Source organism: Vigna radiata, chromosome 1 (assembly GCF_000741045.1).
Source record: "Vigna radiata var. radiata cultivar VC1973A chromosome 1, Vradiata_ver6, whole genome shotgun sequence".
NCBI classification, from domain to species: domain Eukaryota; kingdom Viridiplantae; phylum Streptophyta; class Magnoliopsida; order Fabales; family Fabaceae; genus Vigna; species Vigna radiata.
In genome coordinates, this window is record NC_028351.1 from 22961972 (window position 1) to 22983089 (window position 21118).

The following is a 21118-nucleotide window of genomic DNA, read 5'->3' on the forward strand; positions in this document are numbered from 1 at the left end:
AAGGGATTGGGTTAAGGGTAGACTAGAAAGTGTGCATGGCAATTAGATAAATAAGTGAAGTAAATAAGAAGAGTAGATATATAAGAGTGGATAAGATGAAATTGTAAACCCTAACAACACCATTCATCCATAGTTTCTTAAAACCAATTGAATCAATTGCATTGCATATTTATTTTTGTTCTTTGCATACAAAACCCCAAATTTATTCCTTTCTCAAGTCTTATACGATTAGTTTACATGAAAGATTAGGCCTTTGAGTCCTTTGGGAAGAACGATATTGGGTTTACTAATTATATTACTTGATAACGATCTGGTACACTTGCCAGGGGCTTAACAACCATCTAATGATGTACGATTAGCAATTGGTTTTTCAGGCACATGATGAAAACTGGGGCAATCAGCTTGAACCTTCGTGCATCTGGTCTTGGGAGGATCTGGTGGATACTTTCTTGAGGTAGTGCAAATATAACATGGATGTGGCACCTGGTAGATTACAACTACAAAGCTTGGCGAAGGAGTTTGAATCATCCAAAGGATATAGCCAAAGGTGGAAAGATATTGTTGCTCAAGGAGAGTCTCGTATGAGTGATAACGAGATGGTTGACATATTCCTAAATACTCTGAATCACCCTTCTATTAGCATATGGTGATCAATGTTTCCTCAAACTTTACAAACTTAGTGATAATCAAAGAAGGATTTGAGATTGGTGTGAGGACTGAAAAGATCACACAAAGTCATATGCACAAGTCGGGTATAAGCATTGGAAGAGAGGAGAAGAAAGAGCTCAATCACATCCCACCTCTCAAATATCGTTGACCTACTCTCCATTTGAAATAGTTCCAAGAAAAAATTGGACACTTGACCCAAACTCAATTTCTCGCCAAGTTGCTGGGTAGGAAAATGCTTGTGAATTTCACTGCTATCCCTATGACTTATGCAACGTTGCTACCAAGTCTCTATAAAAAAAGGGTTTGGTCTCTACTTGTTACATGAAGTCTTTAAAGCCTTAATACTTCAAGACTCATGATACAAAAGGTGATTACCATGAAGGGGTATTGGTCATTCCACCAAAAAGTGTTGGGTGTTCAAGCGCAAAGACCAACTTTGATTGATTGAGAATGATTAAAGTTTAAAGAAAGTCAACACAACACTAAGACAAGGCTTGAGAATGTCTCTGCAGATGCCATGAAGCAATGACGTTGGCTTTAGGACCATATAAGAAAGCATAAGTTGTTGTACAAATGAATTTGATGTTGTGAAGTGTCTTACTATCAGGGAAGTTTTTGGAGATTAGTGGATGACTGTAAGATTAACACTTTATCTGCAAGTCTTTAAATGTTCTATAGTATTATAATGATAACTACTATATTATATAGTTTTTATATAATTTGGAATGTTACACTAACAAATGTAGCAAATGAACAAAATTTTGATCAAGCAGGAGGAATTTCAGTCCAATTCTTAAAAAGAAAAAAAAAATTAAATCACATTTTTAATTAATTTTTATTTGATTCAATTTAATTCTTTAATTTCTAAAAATAATCATACTATATCTTTTCATTAAATTAACATTAGATATCTCTTAGAATGTGGTTTAACTATTCAAACTTATACATTCTAACCAATTTAATAAAAACATCTAAATGAATCATTTATAGAAATTAAAAGATTAAATTAAATAAAATAAAAATTAGGAATGTAATTAAATTTCTTACAAGAATTAGAGGGATAAAAAAGATTTTAACCTTTTTTTTAGTTTGCATGTTTTGTTTGATTATGAATCCATATTTATTTTCCAATTTTAGCATTTGAATATTTTTTTAAATTAAAATAATTCTTTTATCAATATTACATTTATTAAAATTAATTATTCTTTCTTTTCAATTTGACTTTTTTAACTTAACCATTTTTAATTAAAAAATTACCTACAAAATAAATAAAAATTATTTAAAATAAATTATTAAAATATTTTATAGTTAACTTTATAATTATAATAATAATTTTATTATTTTGTATTAGCAATGGTGCATGTGTTTTCACTATTTATTAAAAAAGAGAAAATTTTATTTTAACAAATTTCTTATCTACACAATTTTTTTCATAAAAAGTTATGAAAATCCTAAAGGGAAAATGTCTTTTAACAAATTTCTTATATACACAATTTTAATAATTTTTTTTAATAAAGAGATTCACTTTCTTATATACACAATTTTTTTTTCTATTTTTGTCTTTTTAATAACTATGTTTTGAATTTAAATAATTATTTATAATAAAAAAATATTTTTCAGTTTTACTTTTTAATAACTATTTTTTAAAATTTAAATAATTAATTATACTAAAAAAATCATTTACAAAATAAAAAAAGTATCTATGATAAAATTATAAAAATGATCTTTTCATAAAATCATTTTATAATTTAATAATCTTTTTATTTCAATCATTTTAAATGATGTGTTTTCATATAATTATAATAATTGTACTTATTTGGTTTATATAATCATATTTTAAGTAGGTCCAAAAAGTCGAATGAACTAAGGATTGAAGCACAAGATTGGTATGAAATTAATTATGCTGATATAAAGAGAAAATAATATTTATGATATAAATATGATATTACATGACAAATGAAAAATGTAAAATCCATTCATAATATGCATATATATATATATATATATATATATATATATATAGAGAGAGAGAGAGAGAGAAAATATCCATATACTTATAAAACTATAAATATATGTCATTATAGGAATATATTCATTTCACATTTATTTTCACTTAGAAATATTTACTAAAATTTTCTTATGGACTTAAGTGTAAAAAAGTTTTTGTAATTGAATTTCTCCGTGATTAAATATATGTCAACAGTTAGGTTAATCTTCTTTGAAGACTGCTTAATTCGGTAAAAATAATAATCATTTTAATTTATTTAATTAAAAATATTAATAAAAAATTAAAAATTTGAAAATACTTATATAATTAGATGTATTTTTAAAATATAAATAAAAAAAATTAAAAACAATACTTGCTAGTTAAATGAGCCGCATTGATTATTTTGTCACCTTATCTACACTGTAAAATATGACATTTTTTCCATGCCTTAATTTTTTTTCTATAATAATTTGAATTTAACTTTCAATTATAATTATCTTTGCATTATATATTCTTCATGGAAAAATATTGTGCTTTATTAAATATATTGTGATTTGAACAATACAACAAATTTAGTAACATCATAATTGATTATCATAAATTTAATACATCATTTATTTTCATTAATTACTAACATAAATTTAATAAATGAATTTATTTCTATTAATGTGATTTATTTATTAGTTTATCATTTTCCCCATGTCCATTTGATTTGGTGGGGTACATGCCATTTAATACATCATAATTTATTTTCATTAATTACTAACATAAATTTAATAAATGAATTTATTTCTATTAATGTGATTTATTTATTAGTTTATCATTTTCCACATGTCCATTTGATTTGGTGGGGTACATGCCATTAATGTATTACAAAAACGAAAAATAGAATCTTCCACAAATATTATATTATTATAATATGATATAATGTTAAAGAAATATTATTTTAAAAAAAATATTATATTTCAAATATTTAAACTTTCTTCTTGCAAATAATCTCACTTTTGTTACGGATTATTTTTTTCAGAAAAACATTTATTTTTTTTCACTGTCTATTTGAGTGGGCATGGAAACAAATAGAGGTTAAAACATTTTACATGAATTTTTTTATCTATAAAAATACTATTTTATTTGAAAAAGATAGAAATATTGTTGGTCCTGAGTTTCATGTGAAACTCTCTACTCTCTCACCAATATATTACACAAAAATAATAGTGGTCCACTTTAAAAAAAAAATCAACAACATTTTATTAATTAAAATTTATTTAAACATTAAAAATTTGAAAATTATTTAATGCCAATTTACTTTAACCTCATAATAACTTAATCTAATCGTAACGTCAATACCTAAATCATAATTATAAAACTATATTTTTTGTTTTAAAAATATATTTTTATTAAGAATTAAATAAAATGTTAATGATAATGTAAATTTATATAAAAGCTTTGTGTTTGAAATATAAATTTTTTTTCAAAAGATTGAAAATAATATAATCCACTATAACCGAAAAAAAAATTAAAACTGTAAAATTAAATTAAAACTGTCATCATACACACTTAATATATACATTAGATGTCAATTCTTCTCTCAGAGTAATTTAGTTAATTCAACGTTTCAAACCCACTGTCATAATGTTTTTAGAAATTTTTTGTTTTTACAGCTTCAATGTTCAAAGTTGAAGACAGTTAAAGTTTTTTTTATTTGTTATGTCTTATCTTTTTATCTAATATTTAACTTATATATTCATTTTTAACTATTTTATTATGATAAAAATATGTGATATATTTTATCCATAAAATCTTTTAAAGTTAGTAAGAAACAAAGATTGTGATGATAATCTACATATTTATTAACATAAAGAGGACAATAATTAATAACAGTTTTCTTTTACACACTTTTATTGCTGATTTTATTTTTTATTGTTTTGATATTTTGGTAAATATTTTTTATTACCTTAAAAAGCTTGCACAGAACAACAATATGCATGTCTTTATATATATATATATATGTTTGTATCATGGATATTGAAGCGTGAAAGAAATATTGTGACCAAAATGGAGTCACTCCAAACTGCTCTTTCTCCTCTCACAGTTGCACTTCTGGTTCTAATCCTGTCATTTCTCTACCTCTTCCTTGTGCTCCACCGCACCAGAATCAAAGAACCACCCACAATTCCCGGCGCATGGCCGATTATCGGCCACCTCCCCCTGCTAGCGCGGTCCCCCGCCACCCACTACCTCCTGGGCACGTTGGCGGACCGCCATGGCCCCATCTTCAGCATCAATATAGGCACAGTGAAAACCGTAGTCATCAGCAATTGGGAAATGGCGAAAGAGTGCTTCACCACAAACGACGTCGCTGTGTCCTACCGCCCCTACCTTGTGGCCTGCCAAAACATGACCTACAACCTCGCCATGCTAGGATTCGCACCCTACGGACAATTTTGGCGTGACATGAGGAAGAACGTTGCGTTCGTGTTCCTCGCAGACCACCGCATCGACGCGCTCTCACACGTGCGCATCTCCGAGGTGAGAACCTCGGCGAAAGAGCTTTACCACAAGTGGAAACGCGGGAAAACGGAGAAGGACTTTTTTATGGTGGACATGACGCAGTGGCTGAAGGAAGTTGCTTTCAACGTGGTGCTGAGGATGGTTGCCGGGAAGAGGTACTTCGGAGAAAAAGCGGTGGTTGAGGAGGAAGAAGCGCGAATATGTTTGGCGACATTCAAAGAATACATGCGGCTGTTTGGGGTTTTCACGATAGGGGACGCGGTGCCGTGGCTGAGGCGGTTCGATTTCGGAGGGCATGAGAAGGCCATGAAAGAGAATTTCAAGCATTTGGATGCTATGGTTGGGCAATGGTTGGAAGAACACAAAAGGAAAAGGAAATTGAACAGTGAGAAAGGTGAGAAAGGGGAAGATTTTATGGAGTCAATGCTGTCGGAGTTCGATGGAACCAACATTCATGGGTTTGATTCTGATACTATCATCAAAGCCACGGCAATGGTGCGTTTCTATTGTGTTTCACTTTGTGAATGCCATGATCAATTTCTAATAGATTTTGTTTATATATAACTTGATTGATCACAAATTTTGAAGAATTGGTTCCCAATTCTTTTGCAGGCATTGATTTTGGGAGGAACAGACACAAGCTCCGCTAGTAACATCTGGACTCTGTCTTTGCTACTGAACAATCCTGGAGCATTGAATAAAGTAATGGAAGAAATTGACACTCACATTGGGAAAGAGAGACTTGTGACTGAGTCAGATACGAACAAGTTGGTGTACCTTCATGCAGTTGTTAAGGAGTCACTAAGGCTATATCCACCCACTCCTCTTAATGCTCCTNGTGAATTCAGAGAAGATTGCAAGCTTGGAGAATANCATGTGAAGAAAGGAACTCGTCTGATCACAAACTTGTGGAAGATCCAAACAGACCCTAAGATTTGGCCAGAGCCTTNGGAGTTCAAGCCTGAAAGGTTCCTCACCACACACAAAGATGTAGATGTAAAGGGAAAACACTTTGAGCTCATCCCTTTTGGAAGTGGTAGGAGGATATGCCCTGGAGTGACCTTTGGCCTTAAAACTTCTTNTTTAACTTTGGNAAANTTTCTTCACTGCTTTCATGTCTCTAAATCCTCAACTGAACCTATAGATATGACTTCAGCTGTGGAATTGACCAATGTTAAGGTTACTCCCCTTCAACTTCTCATCAAACCTCGTTTGGCTCCTAGTCTTTATGAAAACATGTAAGCATCACATCAAAATACAGTTCATGTATGATCTATGCTTATTCCCGTCTATGATTCTAAGCTCGTTACACAAATTTGAATCTTATTCTTTTTTCTATAATAATTTGAATTTAACTTTCAATTATAATTATCTTTGCATTATATCTTCTTCATAATGATGATATATGTTTCTCATAAAGGCTTTATTATATGCAAATGAAAGGTGGAAGAGAACTAAAGGCATATTTTATGGTATACTTGAGTTGTTGTACTAAATTATTTGATTAAGAGAGAGGGAAAATATTGTGCTTTATTCAATGTATTGTGATTTGAACAACACAACACATCATAATTTAATTATTAATAAATTTAATAACATCATAATCGATTATTATAAATTTAATACATCATAATTTATTTTCATTAATTACTAACATAAATTTAATAAATGAATTTACTTCTATTAATGTGATTTATTTATTAGTTTATCATTTTCCACATTTCCATTTGATTTGGTGTGGTACATCCCATTAATGTATTACAAAAACGAAAAATAAAATCTTCCACAAATATTATATTATTATAATATAATATAGTGTTAAAGAAATATTCTTTTTTTAAAAAATATTATATTTCAAATATTTAAACTTTTTTCTTGCAAATCATCTCACTTTTGTTACGGATTTTTTTTTTCTCAAAAACATCTCATTTTTTTTCACTGTCTATTTGAGTGGGCATAGAAACAAATAGAGGTTAAAACATTTTACATGAATATTTTTACCTATAAAAATACTATTTTATTTGTTCTTCCATAGAAAAAGACAGAAATATTGTTGGTCTTGAGTTTCATGTGATCCTCTCTACTCTCTCACCAATATATTACACAAAAATAATAGTGGTCCACTTTAAAAAAAAATGAACAACTTTTTATTAATTAAAATTTATTTAAACAAAAATTTGAAAATTATTTAATGCCAATTTACTTTAACCTCATAATAACTTAATCTAATCGTAACGTCAATACCTAAATCATAATTATAAAACCATATTTTTTGTTTTAAAAATATATTTTTATTAAGAATTAAATAAAATGTTAATGACAATGCAAATTTATATAAAAGCTTTGTGTTTGAAATATAATTTGTTTTTCAAAAGATTGAAAATAATATAATCCACTATAACCGACAAAAAAAATTAAAACTGTAAAATTAAATTAAAACTGTCATCATACACACTTAATATACACATTTGATGTCAATTCTTCTCTCAGACTAATTTAGTTAATTCGACGTTTAAAACCCATTCTAGGAATGAATAGCCAAATATATCATTTGACTTTTTAAGTTTCTTTTATATTCATAATGGTTTTAGAAATTTTTTGTTTTTACACCTACAATGTTCAAAGTTGAAGACAGTTAAAGTTTTTTTTTTTATTAGTTATGTCTTAACTTTTTATCTAATATTTAACTTATATATTATTTTTAATTATTTTATTATGATAAAAATATGTGATATATTTTATCCATAAAAACTTTTACAGTTACTAAGACTGATGATAATCTACATATTTATTAACGTAAAGAGGACTACTAGGGATGACAACGGGTCAGGTCGAGTATGGATAGTGTCTACCCGTAATTTGAACTGACAAAAAAATCCACTCGTTACCCGATTCGCTACCTGTACATATACCCACTTAAAAAATATTCGCAGATATTTTAAAACCCGTAAATACCTGTGGATACCTTCGGATACCCAATAATATTTTAAAATAAAATATATTTTTATAAATTATTAAAATAAAATTTAAATAAAATTTGAAAAAAATATATAAAATATAATATAAATTAAATTAAATATAAATTAAAACTTCATTTTAATTATATTTAATCTTGTAAAATATAAGTTAATGTTAATTTTAATTAAATTTAACTTAATAAAATATAAATTAAATTTTTATTTTTATTTTTGCAAATAGCATATATCCTAATATAATACTAATAGTTGACTATTTATAAACTGATATTAAAATACATTGTTATAACATGCAGTAAATATTCGCATGTATGGGTATTTTATCCGCGGGCGGACATTTTTTTCATGGACACATGATAATAACAACAATTTTCTTTTCCACAGTTTTATTGAGCAATGAATATCTTTTATTGTTTTGATAGTTTGGTAAATATTTTTTATTACCTTAAAAAGCTTGCACAGAACAAGAGTATGCATGTGTTTCCATTGGTGATATATGTATATACATATGTATATATATTGTAAGGATTGTAACAAATGTGTTTTTCTTGATGTTGAAAGAGTAACCAGCGTACAATATATAGAATATACATAACCGGCGTACAATAATTAAGAAAAGAAGCGTACAATAATTAAGGAAAGAATATATCAATTATTCAAGACAGAATCAATTATGCAGAAACTAAATAAGGTAAACTATAATCAAATATATTATTTCCTATCATCCCCCTCAAGCAAAGCTTGAGATTTAGTCCAACGTGAAGCTTGGCTCTGAAGAACTGGAACAATGGTCGAGGCAAACTTTTAGTGAATATGTCTGCTAGCTGGAGATCAGAAGGAATGAATTGAGTGATGAGTTTGTTAGAGAGAACAAGCTCTCGAATAAAGTGATAATCAATATCAATATGTTTAGCGCGTTTGTGAGCCACCAGATTTTGGGAGAGGAATATAGTACTCTTGTTCACAAAGAAGAGTTGACGCTTGATAGGAAATATGCAGATCATGTAGAAGATGAGTAATTCATATTAGTTCAACTGCTGCATTAGCCATTGCTCTATATTCTGATTCACAACTTGATCGAGCTACGATTGGTTGTTTCTTAGCACTCCATGAGACGAGATTTCCGCCTAAGAAGGAATAACCATAGGTAGATCGCCTAGTCTCAATACATCGAGCCCAATCTGCATCCGAGTATCCAAGAACATTAAGGGAAGCTCCACGGGTGAAGGATAGGCCATAGGACATGGTGCCCTTGACATATTGAAGGATGCGTTTAACTGCTTGAAAGTGATCATTTGTTGGAGCTTGAAGAAACTAACTTACCAAATTTACTGCGTAGGACAAGTCAGGACGAGTTATAGTGAGATACTGGAGTGCACCAACGAGAGAGTGATATTGAGTGGGATTAGAGAATGGATCTCCTGTGGTTGTCAGTTGAATATGAGGTTGGAGTGGTGTGGCTGTCGGTTTTGCATCCAACATCTGGGTCCTAGATAAAATGTCTTGAGCGTATTTGGTCTGGCTAAGAAAGACACCATTGGTAGTGTAGTGGACCTCGAGACCAAGAAAGTAATTTAGATGACCTAAATCCTTGATAGCAAACTCAGTTTTGAACCTTGCCAAAAGTTTTTGAATTAAAGAATTATTATTCCTTGTCAAAATTATGTCATCAACATAAACAAGTATATATAGAGTGGTAGCAGTGTTATGGTAGACAAATAAAGATAGATCTGTCTTGCTTCCGAGGAACCCAAGATTGAGCAAAAACGAGCTGAATCGTTGAAACCATGCAAGAGGGGCCTGTTTGAGGCCATAAAGAGCTTTCCGAAGTCGACAAACATGATTTGGGTATCGAGGATCAACGAACCCAGGAGGTTGTTCCATATAGACAACATGTGTCAGGTGCCCATTCAAGAATGCATTGTTGACATCCAATTGATGAAGAGGCCAATTATTCATTACTGCTAGAGTGAGAATGACACGAACAATGGCAGCTTTAACAACAGGACTGAAGGTGTGATGATAGTCAAGACCAGGTGTTTGAGTGAAGCCTTGTGCAACCAACCGTGCTTTTAATTTGTCAATTGACCCATCTGAAAGATATTTGGTGTGAAACACCCATTTGGATCCTACAATGTTGGTGTTGGATGGGCGTGAGACAAGATCCCAAGTATTGTTGGAGTGTAGGGCCAAGAACTCTTTATGCATAACATCCAACCAACCAGGATGTTTGGCAGCGGATTTGAACCCTTTTGGTGTAGAAGTGGTGAGCAGAGCATAAAGAAGAGAAGATGGTTGGTAGGTGGTAATGTCAGCAAAATGACGAGGCCTAAAAATACCTGATTTGGCGGGTGTGACCATAGGAGGAGTAGACTGGACACTACGGTGTATTTGTGGTTGAGTATCAGGCATGGAAACAACAATTGAAGGAGTATCTTCAGCAGGACATAGACCACAAGGTGTGGTTGGTGAGTACACAGTGTCCTTCGATAGTGGCAAAGAAGAAGCTGGTGCAGGAGCTGGAGCAGGAATTTCAGGGGTTGAGGCTGGTTCAACAAATGAAGAAAAACCCAATCCGGAAATTGGAGATATAGTTCCTGTTTTTGAACATGGAAAATAAAGTTCATCAAACTTGGCATGTCTTGTTACGTAGGTTGAAGGATCCAAACATTGAAATCCTTTATGGTTGCTGTTGTATCCAAGAAAAATACAAGGTGCACTGCGAGGAGACAATTTGTTAGTGGCATAGTCACGGAGACAAGGATAAACCCGACAGCCAAAAGGATGAAAGTGTGCATAATTAGGAGGAGTATTATATAAGGTCTCAAATGGAGAAACACCATTTAGAAGAGTGGTCAGTAACCGATTTATGACATAAACAGCACAACAAAAAGCATGCAGCCAATAATGAGCAGGGAGGTGTGAATGAAAAAGCATTGCAAGGCCCGTTTCAGTGATGTGACGATGTTTGCGTTGAATTCGGTGTATGAGGGCAAGACATAAGATGAAGAATTCCAGTTTCATTTAGCAAGGTCTTGACTTTGTTATTGTTGAATTCGGTGCCACCATCACTTTGGAATGTTTTTATAGTTGTATGAAACTGATTTTCAACAAATGTCTTGAACTGGACAAATACATCATAAAAATCAGATTTCAGGTGCATTGGATATAACCAAGTGAATCTGGAATAGTCATCAATAAAAATCACAAAATATCGAAAACCAAATTTTGAACAAATGGGAGCAGGTCCCCATAAATCACAATGAATTAAATCCAGCACATGCGATGCGCGTTTCTCATTTAGGGAATAAGGTAGTATTTTGCTTTTAGCTAATTCACAAGAGCCACAAATGGAAGGAGTTGGTAAAATAGAAGATAAAGACAAAAGACCTCTTTTTCTTTAATGGGAAATAGTATCAAAGAGAACATGACCCAAACGATAATGCCATAATTCAAATGATCCTCGTAGCTTATTGGAATTTAAAACAGAAACAAAAGCATTTTGACCATGCTCCAATACATATAAGTTGTGCTCACTCCTCCCTTTTGCTAGAATTTCCTTTGTACTCCTTTGCTGAAGCAGAAAAGATGTGTCAGTAAATATAGCATCCACAGGAAAGTCACGTGTAAGTTTGCTAATTAAAATGAGATTCTTTTGGAGTCCAGGCACAATAAGAATATCAAGAAGGTTTAAAGTATTTGTCAAACGATGAGATCCAATATGGGAAATGGGGAGAGCGTTACCATTTCCAACAGTAACTATGTGATTACCATAATAAGGCTCAACTGAGTCTAAATCAGATAAGTTTGCTGTCATGTGTGCTTAAGCTCCAGTATCGAGGTACCAATCAGACTGATTTGAATTTGATAGAGTGCAAGAATTCGCAAATGATTTAGCAATGGATAGGTTTGCTGTCATGTGGGCCACCTTCATAACGTTGATGGTAAGATGTGGCATAATGACCTTCTCTTCGGCAGATTTGGCAATGGATAGGACGACGTCCCCTGCCGCGACTACCACGACCTGAGTATTGATAACCACGACCTGTTTTGCCATTTGAGGAGGAACGTGACCCAGATTGAAAACGTGTATTGGATGATTGAGAGGAACGTTGAGTAGTGGTATTAAAAGAAGCTTGAGAGGGAGTAGATTCAACGACATGTAAATACATTTCAAAACTCTCGGCAACAGAAAAAAGATCATGAAAAACAGGCAGTGGTCGCATGGCTAATTGAGATGCACCAAAGCTAGTGAAAGTGGGACCTAAACCCCGTAAAAACCAGTGTAATTTATCTAAATCATCCACTGGTCTACCCATAAGGTTGAGTTGATCACATAAGCATCAAAATGTTTTGGAAAACTCCCTAACAGTGGATGATCCTTTTCTAAGGTGCTACAGTTGATCTATGATCCCAATTTCTCTTTGCTTGGAGTCACCACCGTAGAGGGATTCAAGAGTAGTCCAGATCTGCTGTGCGGTTTCACAGTGCAGTACTTCAGCTAGAGTTTCTTTAGTAAGGGAGGCCTGAAGAAGACTTACAAGTCTTTGATTTTGTTGTTTCCACGTGATAAAGACTGGATTAGGAACCGTTAAAGATCCATGAGCAGTAGGCAATTTCGCAGGAGGAGTTATGATTGAGCCATCAATATGACCATAAAGGGCCTGTCCTTCGAGAAGAGGAAGGAGCTAACGACGCCAGAGAATGAAATTGGTTGAGGTGAGGCGTATGTTTAACATGTGAATCATGGTGTTAAAGGAAAAGGCACCATCAATATTAGCCATAAAGAAGAAAAGAAAAGAAGAAAGGGTAAGGAAGGATCGAAATTAGGCTGATACCATCTAAGGATTGTAACAAATGTGTTTTTCTTAATGTTGAAAGAGTAACCAGCGTACAATATATAGAATGTACATAACCAGCATACAATAATTAAGAAAAGAAGCGTACAATAATTAAGGAAAGAATATATCAATTATTCAAGACAGAATCAATTATGCAGAAACTAAATCAGGTAAACTGTAATCAAATATATTATTTCCTATATATATATATATATATATATATATATATATATATATATATATATATATATATATATATATATATATATGTATGTATGTATATATATGTATGTGTCTGTGTGTGTCATGGACATTGAAGTTTGAAAGAAATATTGTGACCAAAATGGAGTCACTCCAAATTGCTCTTTCTCCTCTCACAGTTGCACTTCTGGTTCTAATCCCGCCATTCCTCTACCTTTTCCTTGTGCTCCACCGCACCAGAATCAAAGAACCACCCATAATCCCCGGCGCATGGCCGATTATCAGCCACCTCCCCCTACTAAAGCGGTCCCCCGCCACCCACTACCTCCTAGGCACGTTGGCGGACCGCCATGGCCCCATCTTCAGCATCAATATAAGCAAAAGAGTGCTTCACCACAAACGACGTCGCTGTGTCCTACCGCCCCTACCATGTGGCCTGCCAAAACATGACCTACAACCTCGCCATGCTCGGATTCGCACCCTATGGGCAATTTTGGCGTGACATGAGGAAGAACGTTGCGTTTGTGTTCCTCGCAGACCACTGCATTGACGCGCTCTCACACATGCGCATCTCCGAGGTGAGAACCTCAGTGAAAGAGCTTTACCACAAGTGGAAACGTGGGAAAACGGAGGACTTTTTTATGGTGGACATGACGCAATGGCTGAAGGAAGTTGCATTCAACGTTCTGTTGAGGATGGTTGCCGGGAAGAGGTACTTCGGAGAAAAAGCGGTGGTTGACGAGGAAGAAGCGCGAATATGTTTGGGGATGTTCAAAGAATACATGCGGCTATTTGGTGTTTTCACGATAGGGGACGTGGTCCCGTGGCTGAGGCGGTTTGATTTCGGAGGGCATGAGAAGGCCATGAAAGAGAATTTCAAGCAGCTGGATGCTGTGGTTGGGGAATGGTTGGAAGAACACAAAAGGAAAAGGAAATTAAACAGTGAGAAAGGTGAGAAAGGGGGAGATTTCATGGAGTCGATGCTGTCGGATTTCGATTGAACTAACATTCATGGGTTTGATTCTGATACTATCATCAAAGCCACGACAATGGTGCGTATCTATTGTGTTTCACTTTGTGAATGGCATAATCAATATCTAATAGATTTTGCTATTGTGTTTCACTTTATGAATGCCATGATCAATTTCTAATAGATTTTTCTATTGTGTTTCACTTTGTGAATGTCATGATCAATTTCTAATAGATTTTCTTTATATATAACTTGATTGATCACAAATTTTGAAGAATTGGTTTCCAATTTTTTTGCAAGCATTGATTTTTGGTGCAACAGACAGAAGCTTCGCTAGTAACATCTGGACTTTGTCTTTGCTACTGAACAATCTTGGAGCATTGAAGAAAGTAATGGAAGAAATTGACACTCACATTGGGAAAGAGAGACTTTTGACTGAATCAGATACGAACAAGTTGGTGTACCTTCATGCAGTTGTTAAGGAGTCACTGAGGCTATATCCACCCACTCCTCGTGAATTCAGAGAAGATTGCAAGCTTGGAGAATACTGTTAGAATCGACTGCAGCGGAATTGTTAGCGTGGAATAACAAACCATGAGGGTTTTTAAAACAAACGCGTGCCTTTTAATTTCTACTCAATTTAACTTACTAAGCAAATTATAAATATAAATAAAAGAGCAAGGTTGAGAGAAATTTGCACAGGTGATTTTATACTGGTTCGGATCTTACCAATCCTACTTCCAGTCGCTTATCTCAAACTGAGATAAACAGTTCACTATCACAAAACAATTACAAATAATAATCACAAAGAAAAATAATTTGTTAAAGTTTAGAAACCACCTCTCTTGATACCACAAGAGATGAACCTGCACCTCCTTTGAATCTTCACAAAGGATGAGACATCTCCTCCGAATACTTCACGAAGGAATTTACCAATGTTAAGGTTACTCCCTTTCAACTTCTCATCAAACCTCGTTTGGCTCCTAGTCTTTATGAAAGCATGTAAACGTCACATCAAAATACAGTTCATGCATGATCTATGCTTGTTCCAGTCTATGTTTCTAAGCTCGTTACACAGATTTGAATCTTGTTCTTCGTAGATGCAATCCTTAAATTAGTTTGTCTGGTTTGTTGGTAGGTTATGGAGAAATAAAGGAAGAAAAATTAATAAATGTTAAAACTGTAAGAGCATACAAAATATGTATTGTTTAGGAGTATTTTTATATATTAAGAAAAGATTGTGAAAATTGATTTTCATCTTTCTCTTATTTATTTGATTTGAATGTTTTTATTTTAAATAGATTCATTGCAATACCATACTGGTATATACTTCATCCTTATGTCATTCTTGAATTGTAAGGTGAATTTTCTATGCTGAATGTTTCTACATAAGAACAACAAATACGCCTTCAAGAACGAATTCATTAATAAATTTTATTATATATATATATATATATATATATATATATATATATATATAACTATTAAAATAATTATTAGTAAAATGAAATGACTATAAAATTAAACGTGATACTAGTTAGAGAAAATTTAGAAAAAATAATTAAAAGTTTATTTGGTTTTAAAAATGAAATTACAAAAATGTGAGGTGAAACCAGATTTATGAAGAAATGGAATATTTAGAAGATCTAAAACTGTTTTAAAATATAACAATGCCAGTTACAAAGTTATATTTGTCATTTTTCATTTATCTAACATATGAACACCCAATGGTACTGTTAGGTTCTTGGTATCAAGTAACCTAGAAACTATCTTAAAGTCAATAATCACAACAACAGTAACAGTTTTACTGAATGGAAAACAGTGAATACAATCAACAACAGTCAAGGGAAAAACTCTCCCTTACACAAGACAGACCCTGTTTCAGAAATAAAATATTCGATAACCAACCCAATACCCCCCAACTCCTTAAAAGACATAAACAAAACATAACTGACAAAGAAACTACTGCTAACTGCTATAAAACTCTTCCTAACTTCTCTAACCCCCACTTACTGATTATTCTTTCTATTTTTTCTTACATAAACCTTCCAAGACCTATCAATTCTGCCAGGGGTCTGAACAACCTTGTCCTCAAGGTTGAAATCAGGAAATTGATCTCTAATCAGTGTTTCTTCCTCCCAAGTAGCACTTTCAGGACCCCCTTCCTTCCATTCAATAAGTACATGGGGAACATTAATGTCTTGCAAAGGTTGTAATCTACGATCCAAAACCTTGAGTGGTAGACAACTTGGCTCCTTGTATTACAACTCATCCGGTATTTCCTACTCTGCTGTCAAACTGTGATTTCCCACTGCAAGCTTAAGCTGGGAAACATGGAAAACTGGATGTATCCGGGCAGATTCGGGCAACTACAAACGAAAAGCAACTTGGCCAACCTGGTTGAGGACTAGAAAAGGCCCGTAATACTTGGGTGCAAGTTTAGGATGTAATTTGGTTGGCATAGACAGCTGTCTGTAGGGACGAATCTTCAAAAACACCCAATCTCCCACCTGAATTGTGGTTGACCGCTTGTTCTTATTCGCAAATTTCACCATCTGATCTTGGGCTCTTCCAAGGTGAAATTTCAGTTGCTTAAGTGCCTCATCCCTATCCTTAAGGTCCTGTGCTACCGCTTCAACTGATGTTTCTCCTGGAACAAAACGGGATATGGTAGGGGGCTGGTCGGCCATAAACAATTTCAAAAGGGGTACACTTGGCTGATGCTTGAAAACTGGTATTGTACCAATATTATGCCCATGGAAGAAAGAAATTCCAATTCTTTGGTTGTTCATAACTGAAACATCTTAAATATGTTTCCAAAGTTCTATTTAAAACTTCAGTTTGGCCATCCGTTTATGGATGGTAAGAGGTACTCATCAATAGTCGAGTACCTTGAAGATGAAACAATTCCTTCCAAAATAAACTCATAAAAGTAGGATCTCGATCACTCACAATGGAAGAAGGAATGCCATGTAGTCGCACCACCTCTCTAAAAAACACTGTAGCCAAAGATCTTGCTGAATAAGGATGTTTTAAGGAAATAAAATGGCCGTACTTACTTAATCTGTCAACCACCACCAAAACTGCATCATACCCATTTGATTTGGGTAATCCCACAATGAAATCCATACTGATGTCTTCCCAAATGACCTGCGGAATTGGCAAAGGTTGTAGCAAACCTTGTGGTGAAGAAGCTAAATATTTGTGTTGTTGACATACCAAACAAGAAGCAACAAATTTCGTGACATCCTTCTTCATGCCTATCCAATAAAGAGTTTGAGCCAACTTCCTATACGTTCTGAAGACTCCAGAATGTCCCCCAGTTTGTGTAACATGAAATTCTACAATTAACTTTTGAACCCAAACTGATTTGGCCGAAAGAACCATCCTTCCTTTATAGTGCAGTCGATCATGCTCCATTGTGAAATTAGGATGTGAATCAGGGTTGTTGTCCAAATCAGTAATGATCTTTTGGAGTACAATATCCTGTTGTACTTCCCCCATTATTTCTTGAAAATCTTACCAAAAAGATCTAGAAATGCCCTTCAATTCTAACTCTGCAGTTTCTGGCTCCTCCAATTGGCGTGACAAGGCATCAACCACCTTGTCAGTAGCACCAGATCTGTATGCAATCTCAAACTCATAACCCAAAAGCTTGGCCAACCAATTTTGTTGATTTTGAGTGGTAATACGTTGTTCCAATAAATACCTCAAACTTCTTTGATCTGTATGCACCACAAATTTTTGCCCCAACAAATATGGTCTCCAATGTTGAATAGAAAGAACCAAAGCCATCAGTTCCTTCTCATATATAGATTTGGACAGAGAAGAATCATTTAAAGCTTTACTAAAATAAGCTACAGGCCTTCTATTTTGTGATAAAACAGCCCCAATACCTTTTCCAGATGCATCACACTCCACATGGAAAATCTGTGAAAAATCAGGTAGTGCAAACAATGGTGCTGAGGTGAGAGCAATTTTAAGGGTTTGCATGGCTGCTTTACCTTTGGAAGTCCATTCAAACCGGCCCTTTCGTAAGAGATCTGTCAATGGCTTAGCAATCTTCCCATAATCCTTAATAAAGCGCCGATAATATCCCGATAGCCCTAGGAATCCCCTTAAATCTTTGATGTTATGTGGTTCAGGCCATTCCTTCACAGCTTTAATCTTCTCTGGATCCATCATCACTCCTTTTCTAGAAATAAAATGTCCCAAATATTTGATTTGTATCCTGCCAAAGTCACATTTCTTCTTATTGGCATACAGTTGTTGCTGTCTCAATGTTTGAAGAACTTGCTTTAGATGGTCCCTATGTTCCTCCCATGAATTGTTGTAAATTAAAATATCATCAAAGAAAACTAGTACATATCTCAAAAACTGCCTCAATACCGTGTTCATTAAACATTGAAAAGTTGCAAGAGCGTTAGATAATCCAAATGGCATCACCAAAAATTCATAATGCCCTTGATGAGTACGAAAAGCAGTCTTTGAAATATCTTTCTCCTCCATCCGGATTTGGTGGTATCCAGCCTTCAAATCAACTTTAGAAAAATAAGTATCCCCATTTAATTCATCTAGTAACTCCTCAATAATTGGAATGAGAAACTTATCTGGAATGGTGGCCTTATTCAATGCCCTATAATCTATACAAAACCTCCAACTTCCATCTTTTTTCTTCACTAAGATAACATGGCTTGAATATGGACTGTTACTAGGCCTTATGATTCCAGAAATTAGCATTACAGATACTTGTTTTTCAATCTCTGTTTTAAGCAAATGGGGATAACGATAGGGCCTCACATTCACAGGATCCACTCCTACTTTGATAGGAATTTGATGGTTCATTAACCTGTTAGGAGGTAATCCTTTTGGTTCTTGGAAAATATCCTCAAAATCTTCCAAAATTTCCTCTAACTCTGCTTGTTGTTCTGGCTGCAATTTTTCACCATCATCCACCCTCTCCTCTAACTCTGTATAACCCATATTCCATACCACAGAAACCACTTCAATCTCAGTTTCTTTCAATAATGCCTTTGGTGTAATAACTCTTTTTGTCAGAGTTGGATTTCCTTGAATTCTCACTTCCCTTGCATCTTGATTAAATCTCATAGTTAAAGTCTTCCAATTAGTCTTAACTTCTCCTAAAGTAGCCAACCACGAAACTCCCAGAATTAAATCTACTCCTCCTAATTCAAAAAGATAGAATTTTTCCACAATCATCAATCCCTTCAATTGCAAAAGCAACTTTGGACAACATCCAACAGTATGCTTCTTATGTCCATCTCCCAAACAAACAGTGTAGGAAGGAGTATTTTCTACTTCCATATTCAATTCCTCCACTAACTTGGTTGAAATAAAATTGTGGCTAGCACCACTATCAATTAAAACTAACACCTTCTTCCCTTTGAGCACCCCTTGTAATTTCATAGTATTAGTAGATGTCAGCCCACCTGCAGAAAAGACTGAAAAATCCATATAATTCTGGTTTTTCTCCTTTTCTTCTTCTTCCACGATTTCCTCATCATCTCCCATAATGATAACTCTGATATTTTTTTCAGGGCACTTGTGTCCCAGACTAAAAGGTCCTCCACAATGAAAGCATCGTCCCTCCTCTCTTCTTCTAATGTATTCAGGATAAGGAAGATTCCTCATTCCCCTGTTTCGGCTACTCCCTATGTCACGACTCCCAACTCGTGATTCCATCATAGTTCCTCCTTCCTTCCTAAACATGTTGGCATTATTGGAATTTCCTTTTTCATTACTTGTCCCTTTCAAGGTTTCCACCCTGGAAATCACTCCCCCACTACCATAATAACGATTTTGATAACCTCCACTTCTGTTCATAGTGCTCTCCCCCATTCTATTCTCCTTTGAAACTTCCTCCACATCTCTCGCTATCTCCATGGCCATCATGAGATCCTTAGGATTATGCGGTCTAATCTGATTTCTTATAAATACCCGCAAAGAAGTATCCCATTAATTGTTCCTCCGTCAACTCAGTTGCTTGTCCCACCAACAATTCAAATTCTTGAATATATTCTTCTATTCCACCTTTCTGCCTAATTGATGCCAACTTTTCGAATATTGAAGATCTTTCTTTTCCCCAAAATCTCCTAATAAGTGCTTGCGTCAACTCCTTCCAGGTGGGATTGTTGGTTTTTGTCTTCCAAAATCGAAACCAATGATTGACTACTCCTTCCATACTAATAAAAGCCAATCTGATTTTCTCTCTAGATGTAACTTCCTGAACTTCGAAGAATTTTTCTGCCCTTGTTATCCATCCCACGGGATCTCCTCCTTCAAATGTAGGCAGTTCTACTCTCCTCGTCCATCCCCGCTGATTCCCTCTTCTTTCATCCTCCGAATCTTCTTCAATCTCATTCCTTTTTCCCATTCTATCTCCATTCACAGATCCTTTACTTCCTTCATAGTCTCTTTCTAAATTTTGCCTTCTGCGCATTAATTCCTCCATCATTTCATTGAGCCTTTGAAAATTGGCTCTAGATTCCTCTCTCGTCTCCTCTATGGTCCTCTCCAACATGCTTAATCTACCCTCCATGACTCTCTCTCACTGTTTTTTGATCCGGCAGGTCAGACCAAATTGTTAGGTTCTTGGTATCATGTAACCTAGAAACTATCTTAGAGTCAATAATCACAACAACAGTAACAGTTTTACTGAATGGAAAACAGTGAATACAATCAACAACAGTCAAGGGAAAAACTCTCCCTTACANANGACAGACCCTNTTTCAGAAATAAAATATTCGATAACCAACCCAATACCCCCCAACTCCTTAAAAGACATAAACAAAACATAACTGACAAAGAAACTACTGCTAACTGCTATAAAACTCNTCCTAACTTCTCTAACCCCCACTTATTGATTATTCTTTCTATTTTTTCTTACATAAACCTTCCAAGACCTATCAGGTACATTGAAAAGATAAAAAGAATATACCATTCA

The 21118-nt window shown here is 34.1% G+C and overlaps 1 protein-coding gene and 1 pseudogene across 1 annotated transcript; both read left to right on the plus strand.

The window, feature by feature from the left end:
• Window positions 1–4649: 4649 nt before the first annotated feature.
• Window positions 4650–6449, plus strand: LOC106759629 (cytochrome P450 82A4-like). The gene is made up of 2 exons (XM_014642904.2): window positions 4650–5662; window positions 5780–6449. Exons 1-2 carry the CDS (start codon window positions 4664–4666, stop codon window positions 6407–6409), a joined length of 1629 nt encoding a protein of 542 aa, XP_014498390.2. The 5' UTR covers window positions 4650–4663; the 3' UTR covers window positions 6410–6449.
• A 6843-nt stretch (window positions 6450–13292) lies between these two features.
• LOC106759637 lies at window positions 13293–14708 on the plus strand (annotated as a pseudogene).
• The last annotated feature ends 6410 nt before the right edge of the window (window positions 14709–21118 follow it).